This window comes from Dipodomys spectabilis, unplaced genomic scaffold (genome assembly GCF_019054845.1).
Source record: "Dipodomys spectabilis isolate Male_0828 unplaced genomic scaffold, ASM1905484v1 ptg000069l, whole genome shotgun sequence".
NCBI classification, from domain to species: domain Eukaryota; kingdom Metazoa; phylum Chordata; class Mammalia; order Rodentia; family Heteromyidae; genus Dipodomys; species Dipodomys spectabilis.
In genome coordinates, this window is record NW_024870746.1 from 2868005 (window position 1) to 2885682 (window position 17678).

General features: G+C 37.7%; 1 protein-coding gene across 1 annotated transcript; it reads right to left on the bottom strand.

Moving 5' to 3' along the window:
* Positions 1 to 789: 789 nt before the first annotated feature.
* Positions 790 to 3946, bottom strand: LOC122109211 (mucosal pentraxin-like). Its single transcript, XM_042681465.1, is given in 4 exon segments — positions 790 to 1073; positions 1076 to 1279; positions 1282 to 1383; positions 3877 to 3946. Coding segments are annotated over 4 exon segments (660 nt in total).
* Between the last annotated feature and the right edge of the window lie 13732 nt (positions 3947 to 17678).

The window sequence follows — 17678 nt, forward strand, 5'->3', positions numbered from 1 at the left end:
ACAGATCCCATGGTTTCCCTTATTTGCAATATCTAGTATATATCTGAGACAAGCAGAAAAGGTCAGATAAGTTGATGTTACGGGAATGAACCCCAAGATAAGTATTCAAATTTTTTTCTTTCTTGCAATTGTTTCTAACATATTTATAAGATGATTTCTTTGTTGCTTTGTATGTCCGTCCCCCACGGTATAACCCCTGCTTTCATTGTATTTGATGTTGGTATAATTTGTGGAGGGAAAGGGCAAAAACAAACCGTTTAAATAGGGATCCAGGTGGACCCATTGCAACAATGAGATGTACAAGTTGTTATGTTGAAAAAAGAACTTTACAACTTTGGCCAGGCTGGAGCAGGTTGGGGGGAGATGGGAAGGGATGGTAAGGGGAAACAAAGGAGGAGGCAACAATGCTTGCTAATAAATGTACTCGTTACCTTGCCCATGTAATTGTAACCCCTCTGTACGGTATTTTCACAATAAAAATTTTAAAGAAACTTCACATATCGAACTGAAACTCCTTTGTAAAACTACTTAAAGATAAATAAACAAATAATTGGTGTCCAGTACTAAAAATGTGCTTCCCCTGAGTTCATATGGGTTTGTGCTGAGAACAATTATGATACAATACATCCAAAGTTACTAAAATAGTAGATATCAAAGGCCTACAAGTTGTTCATTATTTTTAAAAAAATGCAGTTGACACCATCTTAAAGAGCCAGAATAAAAGTCAATGGATTTAATTTTGGAGCTTATGTGATTATCACTGAACATGCATGATGGAGAGAATGAGGCCTAAACCCACAGCTTGGGCTTAGTCACCACATAGCCACATTGTTCATGACTCAGAGCCTGCCAGTTCAGGATGTTACCACTGTAACTCCATTCACACATCTCTTTCAGCAGCAACACGTGGTCCCATAAGGATACCTCCCATATCTCCCCAACAAAGGATTGATTTTCCTCAAAACTACCCCCAAAGGAATCCTGTTCTTGTCCCAAGATGATCTTTGCTTGGGCCCCCACTGAATACCCTTTCACCAAACCCTTTCGCCCCAAGGGTTTCCCTTCTACCCAGATTCAGCAAGCCCAGAGGCAGATTCCCAGCTCACACAAACATGGATAGGGGCATAAGGAGTCACTGGCACCCTGAAAATGGCATCTGAATTCCCAATAGTTAGGCTGTACTCTCCCATTTTGTTGACAAAGAGAAGTAGCTCGTTGTCCTTGGATAGCGTGCTGTAGGAGAAGAGGCTATAAGGGCGGGTGAGGTCCAGGAAGGCCTCAGACACAAGGTGAAGTTCTGCAGAGGCTTCCTCACCAGAGGGACCAGGGACACGTGGGTAGTAGCTGATTCTTGAGGGAAAATAAACACCTTCCCTCTTATGTCTGGAGAAAAGACAATGCGATTTTTTTTTAAAAAAATCAACCCTGTGGTTTGATTTGCTCTTACTGTGGACTCCAGCTGCCTCCTAACAGCATGTACAGTGGACTGATGGAGCTCCCGTAATTGTATTGCCTCAGTGATTCTCAGCACAAATGCCAGTATTAAAGGCATGTTTAGGTTCAGTTGTCCCGTTATAAAAGTTAATTAAAGAGGTCCATTTTCAACCCCACCTATACCTGCCTTACAGACATCAACTGGGTAAAAGATAAAAGGCCAGTCACAGAAAATGAAACAGAGCTGACTTGCTGGCCCACCATAATGTATAAAGCACATCCTTCTCCATATTCTCCCACCATTGACCAGACCCTGAGCTGTCTCCCAAGGAACACTAGGGTTACGTATATTTTGGAAGTACTGGAGTTTGAACTCAGAGACTAGTGTTCATTTGGCTTCCTTAGCCAGCTGGTGCTCTATCAACTCAAGCTATACCTCCAGCTTTGTTCTCTGCTGATATTTTGGAGATGGAGTCTTCACAGACATTTATGAACAGGCTAGCTTTGAATTTTAGTGCTCTGGATCTCAGTCTGCCTGAGTAGCTGGGCAGGATCACAGATGTGATTCATCGGCACTCCAGTAGATAGAATTTTAATAGCTCATCTTGAACCTTGGCTTCCCTGTGATGGGCCAACACTCATGGTTAGTACAAAGCCTGAGAAACAGAACAGTGTGCAACAGTGTGCAAAACACCTAGCCCTGACTCTTCCAGCACCCTTCCATCCTTTCCACCTCTCTCCCTTTGGCAGTTTCCTGCATTCAAGGGCAAGACCAGGATTCTGTTTCCCTGGCAGCAACATACAAATGTAGAATTACTAACTTATAGCTGACTTATTGTTTCTTCTAAAGGCCCACCAGAAAATGGGAGAGTATAATCCTCATAAAACCCATTTTTTTCTTGCTTAGGAAAGTGAATTTAACAAATATTATGTGCTGGAAAATAAATTAGAGAATAATGACTAACTGAATCAAGGGAGACATAGCCTAGAAATCATATGAAATCTTGAATTGAGCTAGATTTGCTTCATTGTAGGAAATGGAAAAACAGCATGAATTCCTATTTCCTTAGGTCCTGGCTTGTTAAAAAAAAATGCTTCCCCTAGACAAAGAATAGAAACAGAGCACTTTGAGGATGAGGGGGAGAAGGGAGAGACAGACAGACAGAGGGAAGAAGAGACAGAGAAAGAGACAGACAGAAGGAGGGAGAAAAAATTCCAAACTTCCACTAATGCAAAGGAGAAATAGGAGGCTCATTTATGCCCTGTGATCTAATTACTTCTGCTGGGTAGCCTAGTCATTATACAAACCTGTTGCAAAATAGAACCACTAGCCAGAAAATGAGATGTTGGATAACTTTTTACTGATAGGAATAAAATAGAGAAGTGAACTTGAGGTGAAGCTGTCCTTAGTGGTTGTAAGAAAAAGAGGAAGGAAAGGGGAATGTCAAACACTAAAGCTATTTGCTGGTAATGAAAAGCTAATACTGCATAACACTATCACATCAGTATATTTTGCCTTTCATTGAACTCACCTATGCTTTATAACAACTCTCTGCTATTCCACTGTATAGATGGAGAAACAGGCTCAGTGTTCAACTACTTCACAAGGGTCCATCAATTGTCCTGGAGAAAATCTGAAGTCCAACCCCTCCTCTCCCTCATCTGTTGCCCAGATGAAATGCTTAAAAAGGATCAGAAAGATCCCACTCCAACTCATTTATCAACTTTCTTTTCTAGAAAAAGTCACCTTTCCCATCCCTTTTTATCCTCACAGGTAATACACAATAGTATTCTCATATAATGAATAAAGGCCTTTCTCTTGTCTCTAGTCCTGGGAATTCTTTCTGTCAGGCATATCGTTATTTGTCAACATCTATGGTGGTTTAAAACTGCATCCCTAAAATAATTCTCCCTGTGGGTATGGGCTGACTCACTTCTGGGGAATAGAATACAACAGGAATGAGGCATGTAATTTCTAAGATCTGGCTATGCGAAGGCTGTAGCTCTTCCATTGCACTTTGTCTCCTGACTGGAAAAGTTAGCTTCATGTCATGAGCCAACAGGCACTGAGAAACTGAGGCCGAAACATCCTGTCAAGAGGCCATCCTGACTAGCCACACAAGTCCTCCCTTCCTGGAGCCATGAGAGGAGTCTACGGCCCTGCCTTACTGACTGCAAACTTGAGAGACTTTGAATCTGCAGCATCAGCACAGCCTCCTGCTGTGCTCTGACCCACAGGAAAAATATGAGAGAGTACATGTTTGTTGTGTCAAGCTGCTAGGTTTTGAGGTTAAATCTCAGACTGCAGTAGGTCACTTTGACACCACCTCTGATTCATACCTTCCTGAAAAGAAGGCATTTTTCAGTAGCCACAGAAAAAAGGTACCACACCCTATTCCCCCAGAGACCTGGAAGAATTTCCCAGCTGGGCTCCAGACCTACCTGCTGGTATCACGACCCCTGCAAAGACAGAGAAGAGCAGGGTTCCCACAAAGAGCTTCTCCAGCCCCATCTCCTTGGCCTTCTGGAATAGTAGGAGAGGGAGCAGTAGTTGTCTCAGTAGAGAGAGGGGCTCACAATTGAGCTTTTCATATTGCACTCGGAGGCAAGGTCCTCTGTGACGTTATAAATGGTAGATATTAACTGAGCTAAGTGATGTTTTAAAAGTAACCTGTTTACTTTTTGATCTATAGTTTCCACTTGGGATCTTTCTTGTCTCTATTTATTTCCTTCTTGGTTGTCCTGTTCATCTTTCTCTCCCCTCCCAGACAGGAAAGAGGCACTCTGTCCTGCTGAAAGGACTTAACTACCTTCTGTGTTAAGTAAAGTCCGGCAGTATGCTCCAGTTTGAATCTTAAATGTTCCCTAAAGGCCTACGTGTTAAATGCCTGTTCCCTAGGTTGGTGCTATTGGCTGGTGATGGAAACCTCTAAGAGATGGGGCCTAGTGGAAGGTTTTAGACCATTGTGGGGCCAGAGGCTGAGGAGTGTCCCAAAGAAGACTGCAGGATGCCAGTCTCTTCTATCTTTTTGCTTTCAGGCTGCCGCAAGGTTATCAGCTTGCTCCACAATCTGCACAGATATTCAGTCTCTCTGCTGTTCAGCCTTACCAGAAGCCCCAAAAGAGTAAAATCTGTTCACCATGGGATGGAACCACTGAAACCATGAGCCACAATAAACCTTTCCTCTTTTTAAGTTAATTATCCCAGGTATTTTGTCACAGTAACAGAAAGCTGATTAGCACACAATCTGTTGTCAGGACTTTACAATGAGCATACTTCATCTTCTTGAGGAAGCATTACCCACCCCCATGAGATTTGAGATATGATCAGTAAAACATTAGCTGACTCAAGTAGTTGTGGAATTCCATAGAGTTGTGAAATGAAGACTCCTTGGCTGTGACAGAGTGTAGATCAAGCTCTTGTAGTCTTGATGATGACATTGCTAACATCTCTACAAAGGAACTCTCATTTGCTGAGTGTTCAAATGGAGCTCTTCACTGGGAACCTAGCCATCATCAGTAAATAGGGGGTTCATGTAAGCTATCCATGAAGTTGGATGACATCCTATCTCAATAAGGCATGGAGCAATGCTTAGACTGCAAGAACAATGACCCAAATCTACGATTTACAAACCTATTTTTATTGTCATCTAGTGTCTGTCTCCAATAAAATTTGTTGAAACTCTTTTTTTATGCTCCCCTTGTTACATACCACAGATTGTAAAGATTCTAAAATCCATATGGATCAGGCATGGTATGCTTCCTACCACAGCTCAGTCCCCTGTACCTATCACTGTGTTTAAACTTGTAGTATAAGCTTTAAGACTATTTAGGGAATGAATAGCTCTGGAGTTTCTAGGTTAATAAGAAGAATTAACAGAAACTATATGAGTTAAGGGTCTCAGTTGCAAACAACAAGAGCCACTGTAGTTGTGGCAGTCTATTTTTCCTTAATTATGCTGTGCAGCAGACCACATTAAAATTCAGTTTTTAAAAACAACAAATATTTATTTTGTTTATGAGTCTGTGCAGTCGTGATTTGGCTTAGTGAGTCTTTTGGTCTCAGCTAGGTGATTAGCAAGTGAGTAAGTTGTTGAACAATAATAGCATATGAGTCAGAAATAGGCTGACTAAAATTACAGCATGCTAAGATCTTGGAATTGTTTGTATAACTTTAGATTGTTCTAAATCAATCTTGCTTTCTCAGTCTATGAATTCTAAAATGATATATCATGTCATAGTGCCAGTTAACAAGAATTCTCTAAGGAATTTGAAAATAATTCATGCAGTCTATTTTTTGGACAATAAAAAATAAATTATTATCATAAAATACAGTATTCCATGTCAATATGTTTCCATTGTTAATTGTTAATTGGTGTTTAATTGCATCCATAATACAAATCTAAAAAGACAAAATTGACTTATCTACATTAAATAAATGCTTCACATTATTATATTAAGTTTAAATTAGTTATAGAAGAAAGGATATAACTGATGGACACATTAAAAATGATACTTCATAAATCATATTTAATTTGGTGATAAAAGTACATTAAAATGAAGATTAAAATGACTTTTGGCTATATTCAAAAACATGTAATACCTGATTTTGATTTTGTTCTGACATAGAGTCTAGAAACAACAAACTTTCATTTGTTATAAGTTATTTTTTATTATCTTTGAGTACTTATGCACAGTGATTTCAATTCAACATGTGAATTTATGAATACAATGCATCTTGATCAGGGTCACAACTTTTATTATGTTTTCTTCATTCTTTTGAATGCTTAGTTTTCAAATCGTTACTTTCCAAGCATTTGATTAAGTGTTAAAAACATTTCAAGGATCTATAGAATAGCTCATAGATTAGGGTATTTCTGGGTATAAATATGAATAATTTTTAATGGATTTATGCATAAATTGAAAACAATATATATACATTATATGGACTATTAAAGTTAATTTTGTGTGAGATTCTCATGTTTCAATATGAATGCTTCTTATAATCTATAAATTTAACCAATGATTTATATATATGACATATATATCATTTTTATATATGATATATATTAATCAAATGCATGGCTAAGAGTAAAAACCATGTAAAACAGTATAATGATCAAAAATCACCCCTCAACTTGAATGATAAATTCTCTGAGTGGTGGAATCCTAAAACCATCAGACTTGCTCAGCTAATATCTACCTGGATGTTTTTCATAGGTTCCACAGGTTCCATTGTAAAGGAACAAAGTAAAACAAAACAGAACAACAACAACAACAAAAGCACAAGAGGTCTTCCTTTTACGTACATGTCAAACCTACAGTTTGCCTATGAAGTGAAAGGTAACAGTTTTCTGAGGAGTTATCAACTCTTCATATTTCCACCTTGTCTTAAGACCTGGATAATAAATATCAGAAAGGCTCTAAAAGTATTACAGGCACAGGATCTGTTTTCTGTTCTGAGATGTTATGTATGTCTCCTCTTACAAAACAGGAAATGGTACATGAGCTATTAAAGGGAGGGCCATCACACATCCTGAAGCAAATGCTCAAGAAGGAACATCATTTTCATTCATTTCTCTTTGTATTTCTGTAATACATGGATGTGTCCCTCACCAGGAGTACCACTGCCCTGAGAGGGGATCTTGCTGTCCAACCTAGCCCGGCAGGAAGGTCCAGTCAAGGAGTCAGGGGGAAGCTCACAGCTCAGAAAACCCTGGACACTTAGAAGGATTTTTATGGAGGAAGAGAATTCAGTGAGGATAGAGAAGTGTGGTAGAAAATGGGAGGAATGATTTTGTGAGCACCAAAGATCCCTAATAGCAGAGGGTAGGAAAAAGGCTTAATGGTCAGAGACCACATTTCTAAAAAAGAAGATGCTATTGGGAAAACAGATTCCTTTATAATTGAGTAACTTCAGGAAGTTCTATACGTCCATTAACCTCATTTTCTCATTAGTTAAAAAAGATTAAAAAATACTACCGATAGTTATTATAAATATTATATGATGTTACAAAGTTAGATATTTAAAATGTTATGCAAGCTGGGTGCCAGTGGCTCACACCTGTAATCCTAGCTACTCAGGAGGCTGAGATCTGAGGATCACCTTCAAAGCCAACCTGGGCAGGAAAGTCTATGAGACTTTTATCTCCAATTAAACACCAGAAAACTGGAAGTGGTGCTGTGGCTCAAGCAGTAGAGTGCTAGCCTTGAGTGGAAGAGCACAGGGACAGCGCCCAAGCCCAGAGTTCAAGCCCCACGACTGACAAAAGAAAAAAAATAATAAAAATAAAATGTTATGTAAATGTTAGCAGTTACATTTTTTAAATAAAAACTTTACATTTCTGTACTATCTACTCAGGATTGAGGTCTGTCATTTCTCCTAGTAGGTTTCTCAAAACAATCATCTTTACGGGCTTTTCTGTACATGTGACTTCTGGTCAAAGGACAGATTCTATATGGAAGCCATTAGTGATATAGAAAAATAACTGAGATGTTCTGAAAGTCCAGTTGATGATCTGGTTGGGGAGGTAAAGAAAGAAGACCTGAGTCAGGCACCAGTGAATCACACTTGTAATCCTTGCTACTAGGTAGGCTGAGATCAAGAAGATTGTGGTTCCTGGCCAGCCTGAGCAGAAGAGTCCATGAGACTTCATGTGAACAGGAAGTAGGGCATAGTAGTACATGCCTGTCTTCTAAGCTATGATGAAAAGCAAGAAAAATGAGGATTGTGGACCAGATATATACCTGGGCAGGAAGTAGAGCCTATTTCAAAAATAACCACAGCAAAAATGGGCTGGAGATAGGACTTAGTGGTAGAACACATGTCTAGCAAGCATGAGACCATGCATGAGTTCAAACTTTAGTCTTGCCAGCAATGATTATAGAAGTGACATTGATTGAGACACAGTATACTCATAAACTAATATGTTGAATTGGGACCCCTTAAACTTGTTAATGGAAAAGAATAAACTAGCAAATAAGTAAGAAATGAAAGATCTTGTTTCATCCTTATATTTGGAATATCTTATCATGAGTAGGGCTGTGGAATTTGGCTATTCATACACACAGGAATGAAATTAGTCCCTTATCTTACACCCTATATAAAAAGCAACCCCAAATGGATTAAAGTTCAAAATGCAAGGCCTGATACCATAAAGATTTTAGAAGAAGTCATAAGAGAAAAGTGTCTCGATATTGGCCATGCCAATTAATTATTTTTATAAAATACTAAAATGGATAACAAAAGCAAAACAAAGCAAATGTAGCTACCACAAACAAACAAAAATCTTTGTTTAGATCAAGAAAAATCAAGAAAATGAAAAAGTAGCTCATGAATTGAGAGAAAATATTTGCAAGCCATATATCTGATAAGGAGCTGATATGCAAAATATATAAGAAACTCAATAGAAAGCAAACAAATAATTTCATTAAAAACTTGGCAAAGGATGTGAATAGACATTCTTCAAGAGGTGACATCAAAGAGGGCTACAGACACAAGAACCACAGAGATGTTCAAAATGGCTCAGTATCAGGGAAATGAAAATCAAAACCATGGTGAGTATCATCTCACACCCACTAAGAAGGTTAGTAAGAACGACCACCAAAAAGATAAGCATTGAGGAGCATGTGGAGAAAGGGAATCCTTGTACACTGCGGGAGGGAATGTAAATTAGTACAGCTATTATGGGAAAAAAGCAAGGAAGTTCCACGCAAAAATTAAAAACAAAATTTCCATATGATACAGCTGTCCCTTTCTGTGTATATATTCAAGAGAAAGAGAAATATCTCCAAGAGATATATGCCTTCCTAGTTCATTGAAATGTTATTCACAATAGGCAAGATAACAAAATTGTCTGTTGAGAGATGAAGAAAGATTATTGTTACACACACACACACACACACACACACACACACACACGCATATACACATGCATACACACACATATATAAACATGGGGATATTATTCAGCCTTAGCAAAGGAGATTGACATGTGCAGAAGCTTGACTTAACTTGCAGGACATTATACTAAGTGAAATCAATTAGATACAGAAATACTTAATGATGTCATTTTTTTCCTGGCAGTACCAAGTTTTGAACTCAAGAATTTATGCTTGTTAGACAGGCACTTTACTATTTAAGCCACACTCCTAGCTCATAATTTCATTTGTAAGTAGAATCTTAAAATTAAATATATATACATATTTGCATATATGTATATAAACATATATAGAGATATACAAATACAAAGAGAGTAGAATGGTGGTTACTGGGGCAGACAGGAGAAAATCACAGAGTACAAAACTGCATCGGTACTTAATATTATGTTCATATTGAAATTTTTCAGAAAGTAGATATTATACAACACACACACAAAAATGACACAATGTGGATGGTGATGAATGTTATATTATTTACCTGTAGAAAGTATTTCACTATGTATGTGTCTATCAAATCATTTTATATATCTTAAATTTGTTCTATAAAACAATGAAACTATGGGGATGTAACTCAGGGCTTGAGTGTTTGCCTAACATAGCAAGGTCCAACAGAGCAGAGCAAAGCAAACAAAGAAACAACAATAATGAAAAGATCCAGTGCCAGTGGCTCATGCTTCTGCCTATCTACTCAGGATGTAGAGACCGGAAGAACCACATTCTGAAGCCTACTGGGGAAAGAGTTCATGAGACCCCAATCTCAACTCATAGTTGAACATAGTAGTATGTACCTGTCATCCCAGCTATGGCAAGAAGTGCAAATTAGATTATACATGAGGTCAACCTGGTAAAAAAGTTAAATCCAATCTCAAAAACAATCAGAGCAAAAAGCACTGGAGGCACCACTCAAGTGATAGAGCATCGGCCTACTGACCACAACCGCTAAATTCAAACCTCAGTGCCACCAAAGTAGGAAAAGAGAGCAAGGAAGAAAGGAAAAACAATTCAAGTAAAGCCGATAATAGCACGCACTTCTATATTTCTTGCATTTTATTTTCAGCCCTTCCCCTGACTTACTTCATGACTTAGAGTAAGACATTTTGTATCTCTATTTTCTTCTTTGTCAGGTAGAATAATAACTACTGCTTTTCACAGAACACCTTATTATCTCATCTTAGTAACAGAAAAGTCAAAAGTCTCCCTAGAAACTGGACATGCTTCTGTACACCTATCATCCCAGCACCCAAGAACACTGAAGCATGAGGTTCTCTAAAAATTCAGGCTTAACTTTGGTTCTGGATCAAGACCTTGTATAGAAAAGAAAAGGTCACACTCACTGTACTTCATTGGGAAGACAACGTTTTGGTTTTGAAAATTACAGATAAATGGATCCTTCAATCACATCTGACAAGAAGATTTTATTCCCTCTATTACTTCTAAACAAAATAAGCAGGTAAATACATAATGATTCTCTCCTGCCTCTGCCTTTGATGAGGCTAAGGCTGTGAGAGGGGGCATCAGCCTGTGGAAGACAGCTTCAGGCACGTTGAATCCATGAAGTTAGAGTCTTAGCTCGTGAACATGAAAGACTAAGGATAGTAGGAAGATAGCATAGGCATCAGTCTTTTCAAGTCTTCTACTTCTCAGCCAAAAAGGAATGATAGAGGTTTGGGAGAATCCATTCATGGTCCAATAGAAAAACCGACAGCACATTTCTTTAACATCAGCCACATCTTATCATCCAGGGAAAAGGTTTTCTGACGTAAGAATGAACTGCTCAGGGACTAGGTGTCCCTGGAGAAAAAGTAGACAGATGGGGCCTCACAAACTTCATTCATAAAACACCCTTCTTTTTGTGACTGCAGAGTTTAAGTGGACAGACCAAACAAGCAAGTTAAGGAAGATAAGTTACCTTATAAGATCTTTAATTCCCCTATCATATATAAGTAAGGTAGCACACTGTTTTAAGTCCTATGTAAACTCCATTATGTAATAAAGTGTATATGGAAATAATCAGAAATTAACATATGGTCAGTATAAAGTTGGTAGGACAGGCTTTATCTTATCTCTTCTATAATATTGGCTATCTGCCCTGATTCTAGCAAAATCTGACTCAATAACCTCACCCATGGATAAAGTCTCTTGTACAATACCCAATATTTATATAGAGTATATACAGAAATTTAGATATTGATAGATACTGCAAATAGATGTATCTATCTACATAGATGTTTTATCTTCTTTGTAGAACTATATAAGTACTTTACTCACCTTTTACTTGTTTCTTTGTTAGTTGTAAGACTTATTCATATATCCTGGATAATAACCCAATATTATGTTATGATATACAATTCACAAACATTTTCCATATTATAAACTATCTTTTCACTCCCTTGATAGTGTCCTTTGGTGTTCAAAGGTTTTAATTGATGGCATTCAAGTAATTTACTTTTTCTTTTATGTTTATAAATTTAATGCCAAATCTAATGTCATAAAAAATCTTATTCCTTAGTTTGAGTTGTACAGTTTTAGCTTTTACATTTGCATCTTTGATCATTTCTAAGCTAATTTTTGTATAAGGCTGTGTTGACACTTTCTGTTGAGATAGCTGAATATCACAAATTAACTTCAAAGAATAGAAATATATGGCTCTGGAGAGCTGAAAAGACCAGGAGCATGGGCTGGTCTCCACCCACCATACTGGATCATGGCCTGGAGACAGCATTACATGGTAAGACAGAACTGCTTCAGAGAGAACTCAGTTTTATAGCAAAGCCATGCTCAAATTCTGTTGTTTCATAGATTAATCTGGCCTCTTAAATACTATTAACACACTACTTTGGGAATAATGCTTCAACAGGAACTTAAGAAGGACATTCAAACCATGACTATGTTAAGGGTAAAACCTCATTCTTTTTTAGGTAGATACCCAATTTTCCCTGTTGTTGAAGACACTATCCTTTCTCCTTATATGTTCTTACTCATATATGCCGGTCTATGTGGTACTGTCTTCCACTAGTCTCCATGTTGTTCTTATGTCTCATATGTTTGTCACACCAAATTTCCAAATATTGCTATCTTCTTTTAGTTGCTTCATATCTTCCTTCTAATATTTCCTTTCTGTCCTTTTTTTTTATCATGTTCATCTCTTCTCCTTGCTCTTCTTTTATTCTTCCTTCCTTCTTTCTTCTCCTCTTTTCCTCTCTTTTCCCTTCTCTACCTTTAGTTAATTTTTTGAGACATGAAATCATTACAGACATGATATTTACCTGTAAATACTTCAGAATACAATTTCTTTTCTTTCTCCTTCCTTCCTTCCTTCTTTCCTTCCTTCTTTCCCTCCTTCCTTCCTTCTTTCTTTCCTTCCTTCCTTCGTTTCTAATCTTTCCTTTTTCTTTTGCTTAAACTCTAGGACTGGGCACTGTCCCTGAGCTCTTTTGCTCAAGGCTACTGCTCTACCATTTAACTCGTATCTCCATGTCCAATTTTTTGTGATTAATTGAAGATAAGAGTCTCACAGACTTTTCCTACCTGGACTGGCTTTGAACTGCAATCTTCAGATTGCAGGCTTTTCAGTAGCTAGGATTACAGGTATGACCCACCAGTGCCTGTCAATATGCAATTTCTTAAAAGCAAAGAAATTCTGTTATACTATGCATTTTCAGTAGGGGTTCTATCATCCCTACAGGGAAAAAATTGCTTCTATGCACAAAAAAGCCTCAGGTATTACAATGTTCTATGGCCCTCCAAAGCTCAACCCTACCTAATAAAAATCTTAATTCTTAGTGTGTGATTTCTTTTACAGGAAGAAATTAATTTCATCTAAATACCACTTAATCTCCTCAGAGAGTCAATAATGAAAAATAGTTTGGAAATATCCTCTTATATAATCACACAATAATTTCCCAAATCAGGAAATTAATATTGATATAATAGCCTAATACAACCTGCAGACTAACTCTTTTTTACATTTCAACAGTTTTCCCATTAGTATCAAAAGAAATACAAACTAAAATCCCCACTCTTCTGAGACATGCTACTGCTGTGGCTCTTCACAATTTTTCCTCTCTAGCAGTTCCCCAGTCTTCTATTTTATTTCATGACACTGATGCTTTGAAGTATACGCTAGTTGTCTTATACAATGTTTCTTGACTTACAGTTACAGGATGGGTCTTTATGACCAGATTGTGCCTCTTTGGCAGGAACTTTGTTTTTAGCAGTGTGCTTTTTAACTCTCCCTCTCTGAGATGGAAACATGATTCCAAGAACTAGGAACTGGTAGAAAAAATGATAAGGGCAGAAGGCAGAGTTGCATAATGGTCAGCATTTAAGCTTTGCCCTCATGCCTCACTTTGTAGAGAACTAATTCACTCTTTTTGTCTTTGGGAAAATAGTAACTAGAGTCTTCATATCTACAATGTGTCTTAATATGTAATATCTACAAAATACATATTTAAATATAGTACATATATTGGAGAGCAATTATAAACACATACCTGTGATAACAAATGAAAATTTCCTAGATCAGAGCTTATCATTTACTAAGAGTTTAATGAGCATTTAGTCTCATCATATTTTTTAAATTTTATGTGTATTTAAGTTTAGTGAGATTTCTCATTTTTAAAATTTTTTTCTCTTTTGTTTAATTGTGAAAATACTGTACAGAGGGGTTACAATTACATGAGCAAGGTAATGAATACATTTCTTATCAAGCATTGTTGCCTCCTCCTTTGTTTCCCCTTCCCATCCCTTCCCATCTCCCACCACCACCTCCCCCTCCCAAAGTTGTAAAGTTCATTTTTTGACATAACATCATGTACATGTCATTGTTGCAATGGGTCCGCCTGTATCCCTGTTTAAACAATTTGTTTTTTCCCTTCCCCTCCACAAATTATACCAACATCAAAATTTATCTTTAAGTAGTTTTACAAGGTAGTCTTCATTTAACAAAGCAGTTTATTATACAATGCATTTGATCAATGCCACTCCTTTCCCTGCCTTACCCATTCCTTCCCTCATTCTTAATTTTGTAAGATACATATTGAATTCTTCACTACTACATTCTCCCCGTCTTCTCCTCTTCATACTTCTTCACCTTTCCCTTCTCCTGCAAGTACTTATCCCATCCCTTTCAAGTACTCACTTATGGCATTCATTTTGTTGAACTTGGTCTTTGTCTGTCAAGGAATTATACTATTCGAGTTCTCCCTTGAATCTAACATATTTTAGTTAGTACATTTGTAAACATTTGCACACCACTTAGTTTATAAACTAAATCTAGTTTCCATATATAAGGGTCAGGTCTCTCTGGACCTGACTTACTCACTTAATGTAATTTTTTCCAGATCTTTCCATTTCTTTACAAATTCTTTCTAATGGATGAATAAGATAACACTGTGTATACTACATTTTCTTGATCCATTTGTCCACTGAGGGGCATTTGGATTGATTCTATACCTTTTTCCATCATAATTTTTAAAGAAAAGACTGGCTAATTTGTTGTTTTTAAAAACTCACCATTAAACAATGTTTTTAAAAGAAAGGCCAATTATGGGCTAGGGGATCAGCCCAAGGTTAGATTGTTCACCTGTCATGTGCTGAGATGCTGTGTTGAATCCTCAGCAATGTAAACACACACACACACACACACACACACACACACACACACACACACACACAGAAGAAAAGCAAAGCAAGGATGTCAAAGAACTTGACAAAAGAACTAGTACTAGTTCTATTCCAACTCTTGCAGTTTTTCATTTGTCATTATTTTGTTAATTCAAATTAGCATATGCAATAGTTTTTCTTAAGTATGGTATACCTGAGTGCTCTGGGTTAGGCCAACTTAGAAGATGGTTTCATTCTATTGTAATTAAGTTTGTAGAGCTGACTGAGCCTCAGGTGAACAAGGAAGAACTTACAGCATTAAAATTCTGGCTGGACTCAAAGTGGATTTACTGAGTAGCTAATGAGACTTAAGCTTCTCTCTCATTTGCATAAACCTTTTATAAGAAACCATCTTCTTTCATTCTAGCTAAAGATTTATTTTCATGCCTTTAAAACCTAAATCCATACCTTGTTGGGCACCAGTTCAGAGAACTGCAGTCAAACTTTAGTCGACCTATTTTACTTGAGGAGGAGGAAAATAAGCTCTGGTTTAGGAACCTATCTCAGGATCTTGTCTCAGAATTTTATGATGACATATAGCAAATAAAACATAAAAGCACAAAAAACAGTGCCATTTAAAACATTTAGTGGCTTTTCTCTCCTTTGGAGCAAATGGTCTTTTCCATAGCAAAATGCCCTTCTAGAATTTTTTTTTTTTTTTTTTTGTCAGTCGTGGGGCTTGAACTCTGGGCCTGGATGCTGCCCCGAGTTCTTCAACCCAAGTCTAGCATTCATCCACTTTAAGCCACAGAGCCACTTTTGGTTTTCTGGTGGAGATGGGAGTCTCACAGAGTTTACTGCCTGTGCTGGCTTTGAACAGTGGTCCTCAGATCTCAGCCTCCTGAGTAGCTAGGATTACAGGCCTGAGTCACTGGTGCTCACTCCTTTTAGGCCATTTTTCTGTCACAGTGTTGCTCACTCCCAAGATCCTGGTTTGTAGAAGGATTAGCAAAGAGATTTTAAATTTCTCTGCATAAAAATTGACCCAGATTATGGTGATCCTCTGAAAGAGAGAAGTAGAGAAGACGGTGCTGAGAGGTTTGGGAATGTGACATAGACCACAACTTATGGAGAAAGTCAGTACAATGGACAATTGTAATGAAGGCAGATTGTTGAAGAACTTAAACCATCATCAAATATTAGCATTGTAACAATTTGCAGTAGGGGCCTTTAATATAGGATTTCTCCATTTACCGTAGCTACAAATTCTGCTATTAAGATCAGTTATCTACTGACAAGAAGAAGTGCTGGGTTCCTCTTCTATGTACAGAGGATCAAGAAAAGACCATAGGCAGCCAAGTGCCAGTGGCTCACACCTGTAATCCTAGCTACTCAGGAGCCCTAAGATCTGAGGATCACAGTTCAAAGCCAGCCCAGGTAGGTAAGGCTGTGAGATTCTTATCACCAAGAAAGTACTCAGAAAAATCTAGTAGTGGCACTGTGGCTCAAGTGGTAGAACACTAGCCTTGAGCAAAAAAAAATCGCAAGGACAGCACCTAGGCCCTGAGTTCAAGCCCCAGAACTGGCCAAAAAAAGGCATGGGAAGCAAGGTAAACGGAGGTGAAAGGGATTCAAGAAATCAGAGACATCCATAAGAAATAATTCTAATAAACTTCCAAAATTAGAAGATGCTTTTAGACTCCAAGGATAGATAGATTCCCAACTTTACATCTGGAACAGCAGAAATGCACAAGCAGAATTGTGTCTTGAAAACATGGAGATTATCTTCCCTGGAATACTAGGAGAGAAGGACCTTGTAATCCTCAACCCATGTGTGTCCATCATTGGTCTTCCTTTGGGGAAAGTCAGAAAGCGGTCCACAGAATGGAGAGACAGAAGGCGAATCAAGCTAGGACCTGAGGGTTTTGATTCAGGAACTTATCTCTTCAACAATTCTAAGTGACTCTGGGTAAGCAGTTTATTTTTGTAATTTTTTTACTCACAAACTCTTCAAAGTATCAATTCTTAAATGCTGGTGAACCTCTTAGGACTAGGCCCTTCCATTTCTCTTTCTTATACATTTCCAGTTTTGTTTTGCCTTGAGAAGGTGCTCTATTATTTCTCAGTCATCAATTAGTGGTTTGGATGATAATTATGGTTTAGGGACTACATATAATGCCATCATTCCTTTAGCATTTATTAAGTATTGTATTACTTGTCTCCTAAAATTCTCCCTGAATTACCATTAGGATGCTTCTCTTCTCTATTGAGACAGTGTACTCATTCTCCGGGTTTTCCCTTCTTTCTTCATCTTGGTTTATTCTTAAGCAGAAATTCTTTTTTATTATTATTTAGAGGCTTTTTTTAAATTGTGAAAATACTGCACAGAGGGGTTACAATTACATGAGCAAGGTAATGAGTACATTTCTTATCAAGCATTGTTGCCTCCTCCTTTGTTTCCCCTTACTATCCCTTCCCATCTCCCCCCCCTCCATCTCCCCTGTGCCCCCCTACCCATGCACCAAAGTTGTAAAGTTCATTTTTTGACATAACGTCTTGTACATCCCATTGTTGCAATGGGTCCACCTGTATCCCTATTTAAACAATTCTTGTTCTCACCAACTTCCATTGGAAGAGAGAAATATGTATCTTGGGTGACAGTAATTTTTCTCAAATATCCAGGAATTTCTTCCCAACTC